The sequence below is a fragment of the Fukomys damarensis genome, unplaced genomic scaffold, assembly GCF_012274545.1.
Source record: "Fukomys damarensis isolate Sample0158 unplaced genomic scaffold, DMR_v1.0_HiC HiC_scaffold_22, whole genome shotgun sequence".
NCBI lineage: Eukaryota > Metazoa > Chordata > Mammalia > Rodentia > Bathyergidae > Fukomys > Fukomys damarensis.
This window is the reverse complement of record NW_022900934.1, coordinates 23883004-23906703: the sequence shown is the minus strand read 5'-3', so window position 1 is coordinate 23906703 and position 23700 is coordinate 23883004. Positions and strand designations below refer to the sequence as shown.

At 44.8% G+C, this 23700-nt stretch overlaps 1 protein-coding gene across 3 annotated transcripts; it reads right to left on the bottom strand.

The window, feature by feature from the left end:
- Window positions 1-20: 20 nt before the first annotated feature.
- On the bottom strand, window positions 21-22798 carry Gss (glutathione synthetase). 3 transcript variants are annotated; one of them, XM_019209919.2, is made up of 13 exons: window positions 22696-22798; window positions 19348-19481; window positions 17046-17191; window positions 14213-14288; window positions 13763-13902; window positions 12935-13051; window positions 8786-8866; window positions 8609-8686; window positions 7250-7316; window positions 3840-4034; window positions 3245-3326; window positions 1850-2039; window positions 21-675 (listed from the first exon to the last, which is right to left on the bottom strand). In XM_019209919.2, the coding sequence occupies exons 2-13, from the start codon at window positions 19474-19476 to the stop codon at window positions 552-554; spliced, it is 1425 nt and encodes a 474-aa protein (XP_019065464.1). In that variant the 5' UTR covers window positions 19477-19481; window positions 22696-22798; the 3' UTR covers window positions 21-551. The 3 variants fall into 3 exon arrangements, with proteins under 3 accessions (XP_019065464.1, XP_010638237.1, XP_010638238.1); XM_010639935.2 differs by having other exon boundaries at window positions 22692-22797; XM_010639936.3 differs by lacking the exon at window positions 22696-22798 and adding an exon at window positions 22553-22648.
- Between the last annotated feature and the right edge of the window lie 902 nt (window positions 22799-23700).

The following is a 23700-nucleotide window of genomic DNA, read 5'->3' as shown; positions in this document are numbered from 1 at the left end:
GAGCGTAAGTGGATGATAAGGGCTGGAGTTTCAGGGTCCCATCCATAGGCTCAAGGTCTAAGGAGACCGATTATAGCTCAGTTACCTTCCCTGCTCCAGTCCATCTTTTGTGGGCTGACCTAGATCCTAACACTCCCCAACCTCTGTACACAAAGCAACAAATCATGGAATCAGCAATGTAGTTTTATTTAAGGCAGATCTAGGGAAAGGCTATGCCCCTGTACTCTCCTCCTCCTACTACTTGGTCATATCCCAAGTCAGGCACTAAAACTTGCTGGAAAGACTGATGAGGGGCCAACAGGAGGGTGGCAGAGTTTATGTCAAAGGAGCTTCACTTCCCACACCCAAAGGATTTGGGGAAACACAACTTTCTCATCTTCAGATGGAGAACTGAAGCATTTACCATTCCCTGAAGATCCTGGAGGTCTTGGAAGAGACCAGCCCTCCTAAGATGGAAGGAGGACAACCCCTCGGGAGGGTTAGGAGAGGAATGACAAGGGTAGGGGATAAAAGGTCTCTTGAGTGAAGTCCAGGCTAGTCGGGCTGTGTCCTCACACAGGGTATGGGTTGTCCAGGACTGCGACTCCTGCTGCCACACCACCGTCAGCATGTTCGATGGCTTTGGTTCGAAGTAGATGCCCCACATGCTTGTTCACCACAAGTGTCTTTCCCTGCCTATAGAAATGGGGTCGGGAGGCATACAACATCACCAAACCCAGAATGAGACCTTCCCTGGTCCCAGGTGAGCAGTACAAGGGTAAATGACTATACCTAAGAAAAGTGCTAGGATTTTAGTTGGATTTGGGTTTGTTTCCTAGCCAGAAAACTACGACTGTAGCTCTATGTCTATGAGAAAGTTCCTTAGCCTTTCCAATAACAATTTTCTCAGCTTAAAACTGAGATAATATCCTTTACTTTAAGAAATGGTCATGAGGATTAAATAAAGCAGGAAGAGCTGGGCATTGTGGTGCATGCCTTTAATCATAGCACTGGGGAGGCTGAAGTAGGAGGATTCTCATGAGTTTGAGGCCAGGCTGGACTACATAGTGAGTTCAAGGCCAATCTGAACTAGATAGTGACACCCTATCTTGAAAGGAAGGAAGGAAGAAGGGAGGGAAAGAGAAGAGGGAGAGAGAAAGGAAGGAGAAAGAGAGAAACAGAAGGAAGAAAGCAAGCAAGCAAGCAGGAAAAGCTCTTAGCATGATCCAGTCTCACTTTCATGTCTTGAGCTATAAATTTCTTTCTTGACCTCTCAAGATGACTGTGGTAGTGGTGGAAGTGAGGGAAAGTGGCAGGCAAATGGCTTGGGGGGGAGATATAGTGAAGGCAGGCTCTAGAAGGAAGCATGGCAGCATCTGGTATCCCCACTTCGCCCTGACCTTGAAGTATTTTGCAGGAGGTGGCATGAGTTCCTTACAAATTCCCACGTCCTCTTTCTGATTCTTAGTGGTTAAATCCAAAGAGCTACTTAGTTCTTCAAGTCATCAAGTATCATCTATTGGACCCATCTCACTTTTCTCCAGAATCCCCAGTGGCCTTGAAGCTGGATCCAAACTCTCTTCCTCCCTGGAATCTCCTAGTCCTGACTATCTTTTCCCATTTGTCTTGATACAAAGAGAAATGTTGCAAAGCACTTTTTGCCTGGGTGTTACTTGATAGCCATGGAATAGCCATGGAAGGTGGGCAGCTCCTGGGTTCTTAACCTTATTTACTAGGCACGAGTAACAAAGCTGGGGATTAGCAGAGCTAGCTCTGAAGCCCAGGATTCCTAATTGTCCAGGGGTCCCTCTAAGTTTGCTTGACTGGCACTCTTGCAGGAAGGTAGTAGAAAAAGCTCCTCCTGATTTACCTGACATAGACTCCGAAGATACCCAGCTCTGAGATGCACTGGACCACTCTGGCAGGACTGCCAGGCCGTAGCAGGCAATTCCCAAAAGGCTCAGGTTCAATCTTCTCCATGAGGATGTAGGAGGCCCTCTCCTCGATGTCCTTCAGCTGCACCAGGGCCTGTACCATTTCCTCCCCATACAGGTTGTTACCTGCAATTAAACTAACCAGTCTGTGGTCCGTGCCGTCATAACCCTAGCCTAAGCTTGTACATAGCTCTCCTGAGCAGCTGTACCAGCTTCTTCCATGATCTCTGCCACCAATGTCTCCCTCGTTCCAGGAAATCTGTACCGATTGAAACACTAAGTTTTGCAAGTCCTCACCATTGCTAACAACTTGAATCCTGGGTCAATAATCCTGTGTCTCTTCCCGTAAAACTCTAATTTAGTCTTCCCACTACCCTTAGGATAGACCTGAATATGTTTGCTAACATATATTTGCTGCCACCTCAGTACCAGGCGTTGACCCCAGCACATTCACACAACTACATATCCAGCCCTTTTTTATTCTGAGCAGGGTCTGGCTAAGTTGCTCAAGATGGGCTCGAATTTACAATCTTTCTGCCCCAGCCTCCGGGAATGCTCAGATTACAGGCATGCACCCCCAAATCTGGCTTCAATTCCCTTCATAATTAGGTTCCAGACTATCTCTCCATGCCGGGCATAGTGGGGCACACCTGTAATCTCAGCACGCAGCAGGCTGAGGCAGGAGGATTGCTGCAAGTTTAAGGCCAGCCTAAACAACATAGTGAGACCCTGTCTCGTAAAACCAAAACCAAACACATCTTTCCCAGCCCAAATTTCTGCCTCCTGCTATCTCCAACTCTAGTCTCACCAGTTTCTCATTAATCTCCATACACCATGCGTGGCACCATGCCTTTGCTTGGGGTTATCCCTCTGTTTAGAGTGCTTTTCTTCCTTTTCTGCCTGCGAAACTCCTACCCATCTCTTAAGACCCAGATCAAAAACAACAACAACAACAAAAACAAAAAGACTCAGATCAAAAATCACCTCCTGTGAGTCTACAAAGCAAACATGATCCCTGTTCTCAAAAAGTTTAGAATTAGCGGGAAGGTAGATGTGTTCCTTCAGACCTCCTAGTGTACCCATACCCCACTTCCCTGCAGTCTACCCACAGGCATCTCAGACTAAAATTATTTAAACCCTGCAGTGCCGGTTATTCAGACTCCCTGTGTTCCACAGCGACTGGTCACAGGGTCTTGAGGAACACTGTCCAAGGTGGAACCTTTGTCACTTTCTTTTGTATCTGCCAAGCCTGAGTCTGTATCCATACCAAGTGCCAGTGAACACTGGTGATAACCTGCTATCTTCTTTCACTGCAGAAGGGATTCGCCTACCTCCACCCTCTCTCTGGGGCTTTAGCACAAACCGGCTTGGAGCAGCAAGGGCCTCAGCAATGGCCTGGTCCCCTTCTTCACCCTGGCAGAAGACAAAAAGTAGTCACCAGTAGTCTTAAGGTTAAAGAGGCAGCAAAGGTCCTTCTTGGCCATGCACAGCAGCATCGGAGAAAGAGCAGGAGGGGAACAGCCATAAGCTCCCTCAGGCCAGGCCCTTCTATGTGGATGTGACGCCCCCCCACCCCCAGCCAAACCCTTGTGACAGTAAATGCACAAACAGGCCTTTCTCTGGCACACGGGTCTTTGCAGCAGGTGACCTAAAGAATGGGTTCAGATTCCCCAATTCTTGCTATTTGTCTTAGTCCCTTCCCCTCATTGCCACCCCCCTCTCCACCTTTGCTGAGGGAACTTACAGTACATTCCAGCCCTGAGGCTGCCCTGTCTCCAAGGCTCTGGGTGGGGGTTCCCTAGAGCAGCACTGACCCTAGTCACAAAGCCAACCATAATTCCAGCTCCACCTTCCCCAATACAATGGGCTCCAGGTCTCTGCCTCCTTGGAGGCTGGTGGTAGGAAAAAAATGGGCTGCTTATGTACCATGTCCAGTGAGTAGAGACCAGCAAAAGTGGCACGGAGTCTGGCCACAGCCTCGGGCTGGCCAGGGAGCAGCGCCTCCAGCACGCCCACTCTGCTCAGCTCCTGCTGCACCTTCTTAGTCCCAGCCAGCTGGGTGGCAATGTCTGGGCACTTGACAGCACATGACCTCTCCAGCAGTAGGCGTGCTTCCCAGTTCTGCAGAGGGAAGAGGAAAGATTTGTTTTTCTTTTTCTTATTCTAATTGACTTACTGAGCATCCGTCAGGCGCCAGGTATTGTGCTTTTTAATCTTCACATTGATTTTCTTCCAGGATCACTGCAATATCCTTGGAGTCAGGTGTGAATGTGCAAGAGTCTTGTCGTTAGGGAACTCATAATTTAACACACTGATACATGACCACAAGTAAAGGGAAAATGACAAAAGAGGAAAAGACCTTCTGTAAGGGTAAAGAAAAATTGATCATGAGGTTTCATGAGCATGGGGTACTTGTTTATGAGCTTAGCTTCCTACTGTATTCCAAATAAAATTCTATACTCCAATCTCTGGCTTCTCCTCAAATTGTGTATCTTCTGTTTTTTACCAAATAAAATCCAAATTCCAGTCAATGGCCTGCAAGACCATGCAGGATCTGGCTCCTGTCTTATGTTTTCAATCTAAATCTATGTTGCCACTACCATCCACCCCGAGCCTCCTGATTCCGACGTTCTAGCCACACAGGCCCATCATTCCTGAAATACATAAACCTCAATTCCTCAGGACCTTTGCATTTGCTGTTTTCTCTTTGCCTGAAATGATCTTTGGTTTGGCTTTTCCCACAGATGGTGACATCCCTTTCATCCTTACATCTTGGCTTAGTCACCTTTGCAGAGAAGCCTTCCCTGACCACTCTGTTTAATGCGGGTTTCCACATAATTCTCTAGCTTTTCACCCTACTTCATTTAAAGCAATTATACCTCCCCTAGGGGAAATATTTTTAAATTTTTATTTACTCTCTGATGCCCATCTCCCTGAGCAGACTGGACCTCTGTTGTTCATCTTATTTTCCCTGGTGTCTAATGAAGTTCCTGGAACTTGGTAGGAGGTCAATAAGTATGTTATTATTACTGAGTGAAGTGACTTCTGAGTAGTATCTCAATAGGCAGAGCCTGACAGGTGAGAATCAACAGAGAAATATGAATGAGTTGGGTGTGCCTATAATCTTAGCACTTGGGAAACTGAGGCAGGAGGATCTCTGTGAATTTGAGGCCAGCCTAGGCTACATAGTTCAAGAACAGTCTGAACTGTCTCAAAAAACAAAAACACACAAAACAAACCACACACACACACACACACACACACGAAGACCCTGAAGACAAATGGTCTGTTGTGCCAGCAGCTTAGGACATAAAAAGCAGGGAAACAACAGAGGATCATGCCTCCCAGGTCTAGTCCCCATTCTCAAGCATGAGGAGGCAGTCTGTCTTTGGCTCCAGATCAAAGCTGGCTGTAAACAGCAGGATCAAGGCAAAAGCCTGAGGAGCAACACTGGCTCTGGCCTAATGTTGACCTGTAGCACCTTTACCTGATTTTCACCAACAATCATTCACCTACCCATTAATCTGTTGCTCCAGGCAGAGTCACAGGAGCCCCTAATATGAGATAAACCTAGAGAAGTATTCCATTATGTCAGAAGGAAGGAAAGCAAAACCCAAACACAAGCAGAGACTTGCCCAGGGTCACTTAGCAGTTACTAAGCCTTGTAAATCTACAGAGGACCCTTGACTCACGAACTCAATTCATTCCCGAGGGCTGGTTCTAACTCAGGTTGGTCAACCGAAGGCTCAGGCTCCTCTACACAGCCTTCGAAGTCTCTCTCCTGTGTACAGACAGAACTGAGTGTCCTTGGAGAGACACTGGCCCAGGGTTTCTCAATTAACCCCACACAGGAAAGGATGTCGTAATGCTCCTTCCAGAACTCTAAGTGTTAAATCTGTATCTGAGACCATCTGGAAGCATAAGTGGCTGGCATTCGGGTCATAACTCAAGATTCTGCTCATAAGTTAAAACTAAGATTCCAGTCATAACACAAGTTGTTCATGTCAGGCTATTTGTAACTCAAGGGTCCACTGTATTTCCATGTTCTAAATCTAATTTGAGCTTCTCAGTTCCCTAAAAATGTCCATGTCCTTATATGTACTACTCTTCTTCTCTGCTAGCTTCTCCTAAGTTTTCTTTGACCCCTTCCCCTATCCTCTCTCCTGAAGCTTGGATCCATTTTCCCAATGGACAGTTTCTCCCTTTGCCCAGCACTGCCAACTGCTTCTCTAGACAAAAGAACCTTCCACAGAGCTACCACCTCTGTATCACATTCCTAAAGAGCTTACCCGGGGGCACACTTCTCGATGACGTGCAGACCTGGAAGTAGTTCTCTCCATTTTCTAGTGCAGCTCCTGCTCTCAGAAACTGAGACCAAGAGGCAGAGTCAGGCTCGTGACCCTAGCCCACTGCCCTTGGTATTTCCTAGCTTATTTCTTCCTTTACCTTCTCGCAAGTGAAACCAGGCTTCTTAGCTTCTGGTGTGGACACTAAGAGTAGGGGAAAAGAATGGTATATTGGGAATACCATCAGCCTGAGAGCTAGAAAGCCTGAGAACTTCCTGTGGGACCTTAGACAAGCCTCTGTAGCACTCCAAACTTCAGTTTCCCCATCTTTATAATGGAGACAATTATACGCCTCTCAGGGTGGTTGTAAGAGTTAAATGCAATAATAGATGTGAAAAGTAATTCTGAAACTCTATGATAGGATAGCAAGATCAGAAGATATCATCACTGCCATATACTTGAATGAACAGAAAATAAAGACTCTGGCAAAGAGGAAGAAAGTGGTCAGTGGTGTGCTAGAATTAACTTGCATCAGTTGGCAAGGGCTGAGTGCACCCGGCTCTTCCCAACTCTGTGCTCAGAGATGTTAAGTAGGGTGGCTCAAAATTACATGACAGAGGGCCAGAGATTTAGCTCAGTGGTTCTGCCACCTGCCTCACAAGCACAAGGTCCCAAGTTCAATCCCCAGTTTTACACACACACACACACACACACACACACACACAATTACATGACAGAAATCAAGAAATGCTATAAAATGGGGTTCTTCTCCCTAGAAAAATGCCTGTTAAACATTTGCCAGCCTACCTCTGGAATATGTGTGAATGGTTAATACTGTGGATTCCTGAGGATTCAGATTCTAGAAGACAGTGTGTTTACAGAGAGGTAACAAAAGCTTGTAGGAGGAGAGGAGGTTCCAGCAGCAAGTTCCCTGAGGAAGAACTGAAGTTATTCAGAGAAAACCCTAGTTGTTGTGATACTTGAGCTGGGTCTCTGTGGAGCTCTGCTGGGTCCCAGGAGGCAAAGAATGATCTAGCAGAAAATACCAACCTTTATGCTGTACTGACTGGGCATGTAGCCATCCCTGAAGTAAACCACAGCAACTTCCTGGCCATCCCTAGAACACAGAATGGAAAAATCTGCTGTGTTAAATTATAACTGATGTGTTCAGGGCACCAAAATATGTTTTGTTTTTTTGAAAGGTATCTCACAGGAGGACTTGGGATCGAAGTTCACTAAGAGTAAAAAAGTTAATGCCCTTATCACCAGTACGTGCATTAAAAACACACAGGTATGCAGTATTGGAATGGTTTAGAATATTTTAAATCTAGAGTCACTCTCAAAAAACCAGAAGGAAATAATATAACACAGAATCACAGGTAAATTTTTAGATGTGGATTTAAAATTACCAATTATATTGCCCTGCCTTGGCAAAACAAACTTCTGTTTCCACAGCTTAAATTAGCTGACACAAGGTGAAGATTTCTATTAGCAATATCTCTCCCCCTCCCCACAACTGGACATTGAACTCAGGGCCTTGGCACTGAGCTGTATCACCAGAGCTTTCTTATTTTGCACCAGGATCTTGCGAAGTTGCTAAATTGCCCAGGCTGGGCTTGAACTGGTGATCCTCCTGCCTCAGCCTCCCAGAGTACTGAAGATCACAACTGTGTGCCACCGTGTCCAGCTCAAGCTAAGATTTCTTACAATGCAAAGGTGGGGGGTGAGGAATGCAAAAATATGAGTCTAGTTAAGATACAAGTTTTTTAAACTTTCTTTGACCTATTTTATATTGCCTAGTTCATTTGCAAGGTAAACTACTTTGTCTTGTTAGGATAAAAGCACATTTTGAAACATAGTAAGTGGTATTTTGAAATTCCGTGGACATTCTTAACTTTAACAATCACGAAGTCCCAAGTCTAAATATGTACACTGAAATGCTACCCAAATTGATAGCCCTCAAGCTACCTGGTGGCAGCTCCTGGAGAAAAAGGTAGGGCCTGGTTTAGATGACAAATCCAGGCCTGCGGTCAGACTGGCATTCAGATCAACCAGGGAATGAGCCAGCTGCCCCTTCACCTCCTAATTACCCAGTTTAACGGCTTGTGTTTAACTTGACAAGCCACAAAGAGGAGCAAGACAATTTGTGTGGAGCTCAGGAGCACATGAAAACAGAGGTTATCTTTGAAGATGATGCCCTTCTCCAGAATGTCAGTGGCTCTGATACAACCCTTTAGAAGCACAGTTTGGGTGGCTTTCTCTGAAATTTCCAGGAGGATAAGATATTTCAGAAATTAGGAGAGAAGAAACCAAGCTGTCCCAGCTCCCAGAAGAAAAGATCATTTGGGGAAAGAAGGTGGCAGGAGAGTTTTATAAACCAGACAGTAGTGGGTGCTTGGGAATGCTTACATAAACAGCCTCCGGTCTTGGTCCAGAGACCCCTTCTCAGAGACATCTTCAAATCTTTGCCGGATTACATGGATGTTCCTGGGAAAATGAACAAGAGGCAAAGGGAGTGGATCCCATGTTCTGAGTGTGCCCCTGCCCCTGGCACACCATACCTGGAAGTCTTCCGCCTTTACTTACCTGGCCAGTAGCTCATTTTCTATGGCACGCTGGTCAAATATGTTCCTTTCCTTCTCTTGAGCAATCAGAAGCACCACAGCACTGGAGAAAAAGCACAGCTTGTCCTTCCTTTGTCTCACCCTCTTCAGAAATAAGAGAACACAGCTTCCCAGAAAGACCAGAGGGTCGCTCAACTCAAGGTTGTCTCAAGTATAGACACCTGAGGCTATAGCACATTATTTTCTGAAAATAGGAAATTTGGAAAAAATGGAACTATCTCTGTACCTTCTCCAATGAGTAAATGAAACATTGTAGTTATGTCAATTTTCTGTGCAAATTAAAATTTAGATTTAAAGACATCTCATGACCCCCAAAGGATTTTTTTCTTAGAACTTAATGATTCCATGTCTGAAATGATTTCCTTGTCTGGAAGAATAAACAAGTGGGACTATAGAAGAATTTGAAATATTTGAAAATCAAGAAATATTTGCACTAGACATGGTGGTACACAATCTTAGGACTTTGGGAGTCTGAGGCTCATTTTGTTTTGGGTTTTTGTGGACAGGATCTTGCTATATAGTTCAGGCTGGCATGGAATCCACTGTAGAGCCCATGCTGGCCTTGAACTTAGGTGATCCTCCTGCCTCAGCTTCTTGAGTACTGGAATTACTGATGTGTGTTACCATGCCTAGTCCTCAATTAAGCTATTTTAAATGTCAAAGGTAAATCCAGTTTCTCACCAGATTTCTAAGGGCAATGCTTGCCAAACTCATTTTTGTACTGCTTTATGCTTGTGGCCTCTTTCTAAGACCTTTTAGAAAGCTCAGACTTTGGCTTAGGATGCTAAGTGTCTGTTTCTGACCTCCAATACTCAGACTCCTCTCTGTCTTTGCTTCTCCCTACGTAGGCTGCACCTCTTTTATTAAACTGTTTGCCTGACTTCTTTCCACTTGGCCAAAATACAGGCCTTAGCATGTCCCCTCTGCCAGGCTGCTTGAAATCTCATGAGGTCAGATGTGAATCCGTATTGGAGCTTGGCATCTGAGAGACAAGCTAGAAGCGGTGCTATCCTAAGTCATCTTGTCCTGAGAGCCAAAGGCCTTGGCTCTTCATTTTGCAGCCTGAACTGCTCTACTCATGGGTTACTGTGTAGGAGGGTGGCACCCGGCCCAGGCTGGTCCACTTCCAAACAGAGGTGGAGGAGGAAGGCTGGAGGCTATAGGTTTAAAGAGAATTTCATGCTTCGGCTTATTAAGTCAGCTTGCCACCTACTAAACAATACGAGCCAGACCCAGAAAACATATTTGACCTCCTCCTGCCTTCAGTGCTGAGCAGTATGAACTGAGAAGGACTGGAAGAGCGATGAAGCAGCAGGAACACGCCTACTGAGAGAGAGGACCCCTGAGTGCCAGTTGTGGCTCTGCTCTTGTTCTCCTTAAGCAAGGTGGTTTTTCTCCCAGGGCCCTGATTTTCCTATCCATGCAGTAAGGGTGTTAATTAGTTCATAGTTCTTAACCTTTTAGCACCAAGAGTCCCTTTTTCTTATTCTACTCATTCCAACCCCAAGACTTTTGTTTTGAAAGTTTGTCTAAATTAAAACAATTCATTTTACAGTCTTCCTTGGGGGGGGCAGAGGTTGATTTTCTTTGAAACAGGGTCTCACTGTGTAGTTCAGGCTGGCCTTGAACTCACTATATTGCTCAGTTTGGCCTCAGATTCACGGTAATCTTCCTGCCTCAGCCTCCTGAGTACTGGAATTATAGGCATGCGCCATCATGCCACCCTGCCTCGCTTTTACAGGGTTCCTTAAAAAAAATTCTAAGAAGCATGAGGAGATTAATTAAAATTCATCTGCTCTACAAAGTCTTGAGCCTGTTTTTTCAATCTATAATATGAGAGCATACCTCTTGGAGATAGTAAAAACAACCCAGGCTTTAGAAGCAGATGACTGTAAACTTATTAGTTGTATAATTTGGGGCAAGTTAATAAACCTTTCTGAGTCTCAGTTTGCTCTTGTACAAAATAAAACTACTACAAGGCCAATGTAACCATTATTTTTTATTATTACTACCCTTATTATTGCACGTACCAAAGAATGAACCACACTAAGATTTTAAAAGCATTTTGCAGATCCATGATCTCATCTAATTCTCACTTCCATCCTTTTAGGTATTATTATTACCCCTACTTTACAAATAAGGAAGCTCAAATTCAGAGAAAAGAAATGTCTTGTCAAGATCATGCGCTGGCACAGCAGAAGAGCCTATCCCTCCCTTGCAATAGGAGAAAGCAATTTTGGCTGAAGTGCTACACAGCTCTTATCTACCAGTATCTAATTCCTGTTCACAGCCTAGCAGGAAAAGCCCTCTGCCGTGTTTGTCCTGGCTAAGCCATTCTCTGGCTTTACTCTCTTAAAAAAGAAACTTAGTCAAGTGTTCTACTTGATAGAGTGTTTGATGACTTCTGAATGCTCAGAGTTTGAGGTTTCCTAAGTCTTAGTGAGGCTTAGGAAGCCCAGAGAAGGTCTCTTAGAGGCCAAAGAGTGATTAAGAAAGCAGATTCTGGAGAGGGGCAGACTGTTTTCTCACTAACTCGCCATGTGACCTTTATTTCACTTCACTTCTCAGAACCTGAGTTTCCTCTCCTAGGACACTACGTACCTCAGAGCACTTCTTATGAGGAGTCAATGAAATCCTGAACATAATCACCTCACAAGGTGTGGCACTACTAAGTCCTCGTTAAGGGATAACAATTAATGCCACATTAACATCGTAGTAACTGTTGCAGCCCCTTGAGTAAATCACTTATGTTCAGACATTTGGAATATGGTTGAAAATTAGGAGAAAGCAAAAAAATACCTCCAAGCAGCTAACATGGACTCCTAAGTCAAAGTTTATTAATTTATTCATCAAAGAGGACATCTCACTCTTTAGACACAATCCTTACAACCTAGAACATTTGTTTTGCCAAACCACAGCAAACAGAAAGGAGGTATAGGGATGGCAGTGAATGATTTCAAATTTAAGCACACGGACAACGGACAGCAGTAAAAAGAGTGAGCTGATAATTGGGGAACAGACAGGAGAACCATGAAGAAAATGAATGAGAACTTAAAACCCGGCAGTAGTTACTGGTGCAGGCAAAAGCTTTACATGCTTCTCTAACCCTAGGTGGCACCACTGTGTTACAGCAGGATGCAATCACTGAAAATTATGATGACATCCAGCCAACAACAAAGGTTAAATTATAGTCAGCACTGCTTATCTAACTAAGTGTTCTATTTTTAAATTGTTCCTTACTACTGGGAAGAAAGTGTTCAAATTGGAAGGGGTATGGGGGAAGGAGGGGAAAGAAAGAAAAAAAGTAAAATTAAAAGGAAAAAAATGGAAACAACGCTTTTGTACACTGGGAGAAGAGGGGACTTGAGAGGGAGAATGGGATAAAATAAAATAAAAATTATTGGAAAAAAAATAAATAAAATGTTCCTTACTAGGGATGGAACCCAGGGCCTCCCGCATGCTTTTAACCTATGAAAGGTAGGTTAAGCACTCTACCACTGAACTATATCTTCCCCCTTCCCCTTTTGCTTTGGTACTAGGGATTGAACCCAGGGCCTTGGCACTGAGCTACATCACCAGCCCCCAACACACTTATTTTGGTTACCAGGGACTGAACTCAGGACCTTGAGCTTGCCAGGTAGGCACTACACCACTGAGCTAAATCCCCAGCCCATCACCAGCCCTTTTTCATTTTAAGACAGGGTCTTGCTAAGTTTTTCAGGCTGGGCTTGAACTTGTGATCTCCTGCCTTAGCACACACAGGTGTGTGCAACCAAGCCCAGTATTGCTTATTTAAGAAAACAGTGGAAAAATTCATTAACATAATTTTGGGACATTAAAGATATGTTTCTATTCCTAGAAGAATCCCTTCATCCCCTAAAGATGTCAAAAAAGAACTTGTTGCATTTGTGAATGCTGAATCCAAAGCAAGATAATGCCGCCACTTTTTTTTCCCCCTTGAGACAGGGTCTTGCTATGTAGTTCAGGCTGGCCTCGAGCTCACTATGTAGCCCAGGCTGGCCTCAAATTAACATCAATCCTCCAGCCTCAGCCTCCCGAGTGCTTGTATTACAGGTGTGCACCACCTGCCTGCCCTGCCCCACATCCTTACTTGGCTGAGCCATAGAGCTCCCAGGCTTTGGCGATTCCCAAGGCCAGTCCCTTGCTGGGATTATTGGAGAGGATCTTGGCAGCTTCTTCAGTCCTACTCAGGACACTGAGAACGTGTCTGTTGGAAGGGAGATGGCTATTCAGTAACTGGATGGACCAGAAGAACCCCCTGCCCATCATGTCAGGGCTGCATAGAGGAACATCACTGAGAATCAGCTGAGCACTTAAAAGCATCTTGCCATCATACTCTTGAAAGACCTACTTTAGCTGGAACATGCTAGGCTGCCCTCACCTTGGTCCCTCATGTAAATATCCACAGAGGAGCCCTGAGACCCCTTTCCCTCACTCCACCCTACCCCAGCATGCAGGTGAGTGGCAGCCCCTTACTCTGGACTCCCAGGTGCCCACTGGAATCCTGCTACAGACTATCTGTAATAATAGCAATCTGGAGTATCCCTCCTGGCTAGAAATGGTGAGCCAGCCCTCATGTGGAAACTCCTTTATTCCTCTCTCTCTTTGATTTCAGAATTCCTTTCCTTCTCTCAGATGTGTCAAGTTCTTTTTCCCTACAGGCCTCTTGAAGATGCACTGCCCCTCCAACCACAACACTAAATGGCATAATAAAAGGGCAAGATTAGATAAGCCAGTAGGCCCTTTCTCTCCCTGACATACTAAAGATCTGGTTACAAGTGGAAACTATGCTGGGCATTGGGAAGTGAGGTGAGCACATGACCCAGAGCTCAGGAAGGCAGTCAGAGCTGCAGATCCCTGGCTCAGCCAGTGACTGCTGATCCATCAGGCTGAGCCCACAGCTGCCCAAGGAGCCCACCTATGCACAGCTGGAGTCCGGGAGGCAAGGCCCCCAAAACTGGCAGAAATAGTGTTGATTTCAATCTGTTTCAGAGCCGGAGATCCATCCACACTGCGCTGGAACATGTAGTCTGAGCGGTTCAGGCCCAGGAACACAGTCTGTGGGGAAAACAAGATTGAGGATATCTGCCCAGAGGCTGACTCTAAGGGCTAGCAACCCTCTAGAGCAGGCAGGTAACATGAGCTCCAGACAGAGATAAGAGACTAGCTGAGGATCCCAAACTCAGTAGGATCATTCTGATCATCTCAGGATTGGTGACTGAGATGGGCAGAATCAGGGAGACCACTGAGAGGTAACTCTCCATGAGATCAAGGCTGAGACACATACTTCTGGTAAAATGAAATCAAAACAAAATACCAGAGATGAGACAGGCAGGAGTCAGACAGGGAAGGGGCTGGGAATGGTTACCTGAGCAATGCCCTCTTTTAGGACTTGCTTGTAGATGTCAAAAAGATGGGCAGTAAAGTCATCCCTTTTGATGGTGCTGGAGGGGGAAACACAGAATGTTCGCCAGTGTACATAGGCCCTTAAAGGTTAAGGAGTCCCCCACCCTGTCAACTGATTTCTGAATCCTTGCTGGATCTAGTGGCAAAATATTAATTCCGATCTAATAAGAGAATAATATTTAAGAATCTAGATTTAGAACCAGGTGACCCGGGTTCCAGTCCCGGCTACTATCCACTGTTAGGCAACCTCAGAGAATCATTTCAGCTCTCTGTATATTAGTTTGCTCAACTATAAAATGAAGGGGAAAATAATTATACTTATATAGATTTGTGGTAAACAGTAAATGAGACACCTGCAAAGAACAGCACAGGTTCTTCTGGTCCCAAGAAGCCCAGAATGGCACATGATGTAACTATTCGATATTTGAACAACTCTGATAGTTGGTAAGCTTTCTCAGCGGCCTAACATTAACTTTCCATAGCTTTTCTTATACTCTGGTACCTCCTAGGACAAGTCTCCTCCTCTTCATCCTCCGAGTCCTCTGCTTTCTTCTCTCCTTTATAGATAGCCCCAGGGCAAAATAGCCCCACGGCACTTCAATAAGATTTTTTTAGACTCTGTAATCCCAGTACTGAGGAAGCTGAGGCAGGAGGATCGCTGTGAGTTCGAGATCAGCCTGGGCTACATAGTGAGTTCCAGGTCAGTCTCAACTACATAGTGAGACACTGTCTCAAAAAACCAAAAAATCAAGGAAAAAAAAAAAAAAAGATTTTTTAGACTCTAAATATCCCAGTTCTCTTCTTCAGTCGTCATATGATATGACTGCCAGAGAAGCCTTCCCTGTCTGGATCAGATCTCCATTCAGTGTTCTCACAGTTCTGTGGACCTCTTCTTTTTTTTTTGAGACAGGGTCTCCCTATGTAGTTCAGCCTGGCCTTGAACTCACGATGTAGCCCAGACTGGCCTTGAATTTGCAGTTGTGCTTCTGTCTCAGCTTGCAGAGTTCTGGGATTATATACACGTACCATTATGCTTGGAAGATGGACCTCTCTTTTATAGCAATGATTATAGTTGCAACTTTCCTTTTTATTTGTATGATGATTAGTGTCATTTCTAATGTTTGCCCATAAACTGCATGAAAGTGGGCCTGGGTCTGAGCAGTTGCATCATCGTATCTCAGTGTGCTGCTGTGACCTGTGACATGTGATAGGTATCCATCAAGTACAGTTTCCTGGAGCATCGGGAAAAGGAACAGTGAGGAGGAGTCCACAGGTCATTAACACCTCAGTTCTTGCTTCTCAAGATTCTGGGTGGACTCTGCACCCTGCCCAAGCCTGGCTCGTAGTCTCACCATTATAGGAACCCTGCAGCAGAGCAGCGATGGGAGCCAAGTAGCTCGGGCTTTCCCTGAAGTTCCTCTGCTGCCCACCAGCCCTCTCCCAAGGCTGAGCTCTCGGAGAGTATTTCCTAGCCCTTGGTGAGGACAGTTCCTAGGTCAGCTTCAGCCTCCAGGGAAACTGGGGCACATTTCTCCTTTTCTGACGAGATACTCTTCTTCAATCTCAAGTTCTTGGCTGCTGTTTTCCACATAACTGCATGGTTGGGATAAAAGTCGTAAGCCACACTGCTCATAGTTCCTACAATCCTGAATGGTAGGTACAAAGCCAGGCCCATTTCGAACAAGGCAGGGTTTATACGAACACTGGGTTTTTTACTCCAAGTCAATGGTTTCCAAACTTCTTGCAAGTATGATCCCTTCTCATTTCCACCCTCATGTCAGGATGCTTACTTGTTTCCTTTCTTTCTTCTCCCTTCCTCCCTCCCTTCCTTCCTTCCTTCCTTCCTTCCTTCCTTCCTTCCTTTCTTTCTTCTCTTTCTCTGTCTTTCTTCTCTGTCTTTTTCTCCCTCCCTTTCTTTCCTTCCTTCCTTTTTTCCAAGGTCTGGCTAAGTTGCTAAGTTTCCCGGGCTAGGCTAGAACTTGTGATCTTCTTGCCTCAGCACAGACCAACTTGCACAAGGGTACACATTTTTAAAAGATTTTTTTGGCTAAAAAAATCTACTTTTTGTGAAAAAGTTAATCAAAGACATATAAGTATATGTATAACATATATAAATATAATAGCATTTATATGCTTAGTTCTAAAATTAAAAAAACTTGTTTATTCTATATTCAGTTCTAAAATAAATGAAGAAATGTTACTTGTTCTAGGATCTGAAGGACAGAAAAAACAAAAGGATTTAGGCAGGGAGGGAGGAGTATTATTTCCTTGTGCCCTGGGTATGATGCAGTCTGCATCTTGAACTGCCTAAAGATAAAAGACTTGAGGAGAAAAGAGTGCTTAGGGGAAGATGTAGGAAATCTGACTTTAATGCCAATTCTCTCTTCTCTGTTTTCCTCTAAAACCTGTCTTACCTTCCCTAACTCCAAATGGAAATTTCAGTCTTCAAAACAAGGGTCGTAGGTAAGGAGGGTGCGAGAGTGTCACAGATCACAGAATCACAGAGTGTCATCCCTGAGAGGAACCTTAGATTTAAGCCAACCTCCCATTATTAGATGAAGAAATTGAGTGCCAGAAAATAAAAGGAACTTGCTTGAGGCCATATAATCAGGGAGGAGAACTTGAATTAGCAGCCAGCTTTCCTGACTCATATTCTACTGCTTGTTTCTCCAGTAGGGTACCTGACCTCCACCATACCAAGCCAGCAGGCACAGAAACACCTCACACTTCCCCCACAGTCTTCCAGTTCCTTACTTCTAGAAGCTCCTAGTCTCTGACGCCTCTTCACCCAGTACCTGGAGAGAGTTTGCTCCAGGAAGGCAGAGTTCTGGCTGACAGCATCCACTAGCACGTTGAAGTCCATCTGCACAGCATAGGCTTGCTCCAGCAGGGATCGGGGGACCAGCGAGGGGAAGAGTGTGAAAGGGGCATAGCTCACCACCTGGTCAATGAGAGAGTGGGGCAAGGGTAGAGCATCTGTGAATGGTCTAACAAAGACTGGTACACAGATCTGCCACATAATCCCATGATGACGATACTGTTATTATTCACACTTCAAAATAAAAGCACTTGAGTCAGGGCTTAAGCAGTAGGTCCAGAAATACATTCAGCCGTTAAGTGGTGCTAGCATTTGGGTCAGGACGGTTATTAACCATGCTCACAAAAGCTCCAGCTAGTTGATATTTGAACCAGGGCTCCTCATAGGCACTCACACACCCAGTCCCCAGTCTTCCAGCTAGGAGGGAAGGAGAGAATTGCTAGTAGGGCTGCAGTAGAAGTGAACTCTGGCTCCCTGAACAGAAGCCAAAACTGGTTAATAGGCCTGCAGTTCAGCTGCTCACTGGATTCCTTGGACTTTTTTTTTCAGTACTAGAGAATGAATCCAGGCCTTCACACTGAATTACACCTCCAGCCCTTTATTCTTTCTCATTTTGAGACAAGGTCTTGCTAAGTCAATAAGTTACTCAGACAGGGCTTGAACTTACATCCTCCTGCCTTGGCAGCCTGCCAGAGTGCTGGGATTACAGGCATGCACAACCACGCCAAGCTTCAATTCTTTGGACTTTGACATAGCCAAGAAACTCAAGTACCATCTAGGACAGTTTCTAGAAGGGGGAAATGAATATATTCTGAGATACCCAACAACAAATGAGTGAGAATTCGGGTCGAGATGATAAGAAGTCCTGTGACTTGACTTATGAAGAATCTCTGAGTTTAACATTTGTGTTAATATCAGTTTGCCATTATGGTGGTATAAGTTTATGGTGTTAAAACTTGGCATTTATAAGCCAGATGTGGTGGTGCACACCTGTAATCCTAGCACTAGGAGGCTGAGGAAGGAGGATCACTGTGAGTTCAAGACCAGCCTGAGTTACACTATAGTGATAGCCTGTCTCAAAAAACAAACAACAACAAAGTGCAACAGTGGCTGACACAAAGTAATAATAAATGATGGCTAAGATTATGCAGCACACTGCCTATAGAGCTGACATTTAATTTCGTGTTGTGACACATTCACAACTAGACCTGGAATTCCAGAGGTGCTGGCCTGATCCACCTCTGTTCTCAGTGCCCAGAGGGCGGCCAGGTAAAGATTTGAAATGAAATCATACATGTACATTTCCTATCTTTCTCCAATTGGAAATCTCTTTGAGAGATTTTGTGCCTATTGAGGCTCAGAAAGACCAAGTGTTGGAGCTTCATATAATATCTATTTATTAACAGGAGAAATAAAAGCTTGAGAGGGAAAATATTTCATATTGGATTCAAACAATTCGCAAGATGTAGGTTCACGACCCAGGCAATTCTATTCCCAAAGCCAGAGGCAGACCTTTCACCGAATCAACTGGCTTCATGTACATGGACCTCAGCAGATGCTTACTGAGTATGGACTCCCCACATGCTGGCCCTGTAGGGACCAATAATATGAAAGGTCTTAAAGCATACTGAGTTGTTTTTTTTTTTAAAGCAATTACGGAAGAACCTGTCTAATGTGCTTCTTTGTGTACACAGTGGAAAAGGGAACAGCTATTTACTTGTTGTGAATAAACTACCTGAAAAGATTAATAAGAATGCTAAAATACAAGCTGCCTCCAGGATGGAGGAATTAGGTATCAAGGAAATGTGGAAAGGAGGGTTAAAATGTAAACTCTTATAACTTTTAAATTTTGAACCACGAAAATGTTTTACCTAGTCACAAAAATTTTTCTTTTAAATGATGAGGGTTCTCCTCCTCCTTCTTTTGGAGATGAGGTCTTACTATGTTGGTCAGGCTGACCTCGATTTGTGGGCTCAAGTGATCCTCCTGCCTCAGCCTCTTGAATGTGGGGCCTATATTAACCTTCCACAGATCTGAAGAAAGTATAGCTGAGATGTTAAATAACTTGCCTAAATCACTCTTCAAACCCTAGATTTAAATTTGATCACTGCTGCTCTTTACATACTTTTAGAGATCAATTTTAGCCATGTAATAAAATAAAATTAAGCAAAAGAGTCATGCTCTAAACCAACAGAGCTGCTCCCAGCCTGTCAGGGGCCACACAGTGGGCAGTAGGATCTGAGAAGTGTGGTCAGTGCTGTGGGGAGGGAGGGGCTTACATCTGAGGAGCTGGGTTCCCTCGAAGTCCTCAGCAACACTCCCTCAGCCAAGGCCCGATCCCTGGCCTGCAAAGCCAGCTCCTCCAGCAGATGCTCATCCTGCAAGAGGCTCTCCCAGTGGGTGGCCATGTCACCTGTGAAAGACAAGAAAGTTTGGTGACAGATGGCCAGGGGCGCAGCGCCACTGAACCTGGCTGGTGGCCACAGTGACCAAGTCCCACAAAAAGACACTGTAGTACAGGAAATGAACAGTGACCAAGTCCCACGAAAAGACACTGTAGTATAGGAAATGAACACTGCCCAGTCCCACTGAATCCCAGCTCTTAACTTCCATGTACACAGACAGTCAGAGCCTTCCCAAGGTACAACAGTGGCATCATTATCATTGTAACAAACAGAGTCTCAGAGAAGTGAAATGACTTGCCCTAAGTAATGACTGGAGAAGCCTGGACTTTGACTCAGGTACGAACCCAATACTTTTCATTGAAAAGAGGCTGCAGAAACAAAGGTGATGGAGTACATCAATGATTTCCTATCGTAACTGAACATTCCGGGTTGCCTGGGAAAATACAGATTCCTGGGCCCCACCTCAGCAGTTCTGATTAAAGGGGTCTTAAAGGAGGGTCTGACGATTAGTATTTTAAACAAATTTTATAGGATAGGAACAAATTGAATAGATTTTTAACTTCCCTTCTCACTCCAGCAATTCATGTTAGCAGAGCTCAAATAAACTTCAGAGGAGGCAGAGAAGGAGCCCTACAGATAAGGTGGACTCCTTCCCCGTGCTAAGCAGGAACAAACTTACAAGCAGTAAATGATTACATTCTATATATGGGTGTCTATCAGCAAGGCAGCAAAAGACAGCAAATTTTTTACATTTTACTTTATTTATTTTTGATACTGGGGCTCGAACTCTGGAGCTCGCATTTGCATAGCAGGTGACAGAATTACTGAGCTAAATCCCAGGCCCGACAGCAAATATTTTTGAGAAATCACCTTAGTAGGATAGAAATAGTGAAACCCAAACTCACTGTAATAGAAGGATGAGTCTGACTGGCTGCCCAGAGACACACAGAGATGCACCAATTCACACCTTGCTACTCACTTGCTTTATATTTATAGCAGGCTGCAGGGTTTTAAGAAGATGTGAATAAAAATCTGAGAACACTAATCATTAATTTTGTTCTGCCCTATTCTCATTTAATTTTAAGGACAGAACATGGCTGTCCAAATCAATGGTCTCTAGGAAGTTAGTGAGTGAGAGAAATCTCCATCACATTCAGCTCTTCCCCCTCTCCTCATAACAGAGCTGGTATTAGACCAATTATGTGAGTCTGCCTGCCTCAGCACAATGTTTTAAATGAATGAGCAGTGTTGTCAAAAGGATCCTGACAACAACCCTATCAGGTTAGAGATAGATAGTTATAGTAAAGAAGGCTTTGGAGTCAGACAGATCCGAGTTTAAGCCCATAATATTACTTCTAAGTAAGGTCAAAGTGTGTATTAAATGAGAAAAACCTGTGACAAGTGTCTCAGCATGTTTCGAGTGTATTAGTCCATTTTCTTTTATTATAATGAAATATCTGAGTCTGGATAACTTCATAAAGAAGAGCTTTATTTAGCTCAAAGTTTTGGAGTTTCAAGGACAAGGACCTTATGGCAGATGGCACTACAATGGTGGGAATGTGAGAGGGAGCCAGGGAAAGTGAGTTAGGTCAGGCTCATTCTTATAACTAACTAAGGGTCTCACAGGACCTATCTTAATCCCTTTCAACTGGCAGCTCTCTCAATGATCTAAGGATCTCCCACTAGGTCCTCTTTTTAAAAAATTTTTTTTGTACCAGGGACCAAACTCAGGATCGTGTGCTTGCTGTGCCACTGAGATAAATACTGGCCCTCAGTCCTAACTCAAAGGTCTCACCACCTCCCAACATCACCACACTGGAGACCAAGCCTCAAACACATGAACCCTTGAGGGGTGTGCTCACACCATGTCTAAGCCACAGCAGACTTTATATATATAAGCTTCTGGGAGGGGGGCGCTAGACTCACTTTACAGGTGGAAGGAAACGTCAGCGGTCACACAGCAGCCTGGTGGCACAGCCACAACTAAAAACCCATGACATTGACATTAGAACAGTGGGACCCTTTATTAACCCTCATCTTTCCACAATTCTGAGTTTCCAACATCTATATGTTGCTGGACTTTTGTGGGCATAGACTGACTTGCATTTAATAACAGAACCTTGACTAGGTAGTGGGAACACAGAAGATAAGACATAAAAATAAACACTATGTAAAGTGCTAACTGGGCCCTTTGTTTTTCTCATTCTATAGTCTCAGCTCTTCTTGCGGTTTTGTTTCTGTTTTGCTGATGACACTCAAATCTTCACAGCAGTACTTTCCTGATCTTCAAAATAGAATATCCAACTGCTTCCATGAAAGAATCTGTTTGTTGTCTCCCCCAAAATCTGCTTCTCCTTTGATGAACCTCACTCTGGCCTCCTGTGTACTTCTTTCCTACACCTCATTCTCCAATCTTGTGGACTCAGTTGCCTAAATACATAGCTTTGAATCCTTTTCGTCTGTCTGCACAGTTAGCAGGAAAGCCCTTCCCTCCTAATTTCTTCTTTGCGCACTACACTGATTGAGCAAAGCATCTTTAGGGACATAAACACATCAGCCTCCCTTCCTCTTCCAGGTCTTTGCAGATGTTTTCCCTTTGGGATACTCCTCACTACTCCTGACTTAGTTTTGAAAGTCGTCCCTGTTCTCTACCCAGAGCTTCTATAGTCCATTTTTTTTCCCAATGTCACTGGGATAGCACTTGTCTTGGTCACTTCCCTACCTAGTATCAGCGCCTAGTATGTATTCAATGAACGTTAAGTAAATGAATAAATCACCAAAAGCTTAAGACGCCTACAAGGTAATTCGGTCGGACTTTACCCTGAGGGCGAGGACAGCGCCTGCCCAGGGCGAGGGGCAAATGCCTTGGCTTGCCCACCTGACCGACCAATCATTCATCTTGAACAAAGTTTGGTCCTAATCTCTCCCACTGTGTTTCAGGGTTTGGATTTTTCCCCCCTTTCCTTTCTTTTAGTTCTGACTTTAGTCTCACTGGCACTGTATCCCTAGCACCAGCCCTATCTGGAGGCAGGAGATCTGGAAAATCTAGAATCAACACGCGCCAGCCCAACCCCCTCACCGGACACGTTTCCCTGTGACGTGTTTCAGCTACAAGATCTCCGGGTCTCCAGCTTTCCAATTACTCCTCAGATCCCTCCCTCACGTCTTTCCTCGCGAGGAAATGTGACCCTTCCCAGCCGCCGTCGCCGAGCACCAACCTACACTTTTGTAGTCCGGCCGCTCACCGCACTCAGGACCTGGGAGCCGTCACCCACACTCAGGGAGCGGGGCCTCGGGACGCCCCAGTGCGCTTGCGCAGACCGTCCACAGTGTTTTAAAGAGAAGGGCGGGGGATACAGACCAGGGACTGTGGAGCTGGACGGCGGCCGGGAAAGGGCAGTCCGTGTGAGAGCCACTTTGGCTTTAGGGGTGGGTCGTTGCACTCAGAAATATCCGGCCTTGGGAAGCACGGGAGGAGCCATGCTGGGTCGGCAGAAGTGCCGCGGGTGTGTTTAGTTCATTCATACAGCGTGAGAGTTAGTGATTTCTCCTGTAAGATAGGGAAATTTAATGCTCCGATTGGGACAGTCACAACCTCAGGGACACAATTAATAGGGGAAGGGGTAGGCCCAGAGATGGAACGAGACTGGCACAGAGTTGCATAGCATATTAGGAGCTGAGCCAGTGTTGGAACTCGGGCTCTTAGCCCTATCACGACCGAGAAAAAAGCCCACCTGGTATTTCTCACCTAAGACAGCAACAGAAAAAGCCTTTAGGGCAAAATGAAAGCATTTTCAATTTTCCAGAAATTTGGAATTCAGAACTGTCTGACAGTAACCCAATGTTTTTCATACTCTTCTGTACGTACCACTTGCAACGGGATCTGGACCAGGTTTTTTGTTTGTTTGGTTGGTTTTTTTAAAGATTCACGATCCTACCTCCACCTCATCCCTTGGCAGCAGCAAATTCCTTAACCGTTTCAATCTGAAGCACTTGATAAGAACGTTAGTAAATTTGAAATGTATCGGTTCAAGCCCCAGGGAATTAGCCATAGGTAAAATTTAGTGGCTTTCAATCTGATTAAGAAAGTAGACAGGCTGGGTGTGGTGGGTGAGACCTGTAAGCCCAGCTCTTGGGAGGCCGAGGCAGAGGATTGCTGTGAGTTCGAGGCTAACCTGGGCTGCATAGTGAGTTCAAGACCAGTCTGAACTACATAGCAAGACCTTG

Excerpts from the sequence above, each read along its gene's own strand:
- Gss (XM_019209919.2), bottom strand. The coding sequence starts at position 19,476 with ATGGCCACCCACTGGGAGAGCCTCTTGCAGGATGAGCATCTGCTGGAG. Across the intron at positions 13,903-14,212 it reads TAAAAGAGGGCATTGCTCAG|ACTGTGTTCCTGGGCCTGAA; the intron begins GTAACCATTCCC and ends TTTTCCCCACAG. Across the intron at positions 8,867-12,934 it reads GAGCTCTATGGCTCAGCCAA|TGCTGTGGTGCTTCTGATTG; the intron begins GTAAGGATGTGG and ends CTTTTTCTCCAG.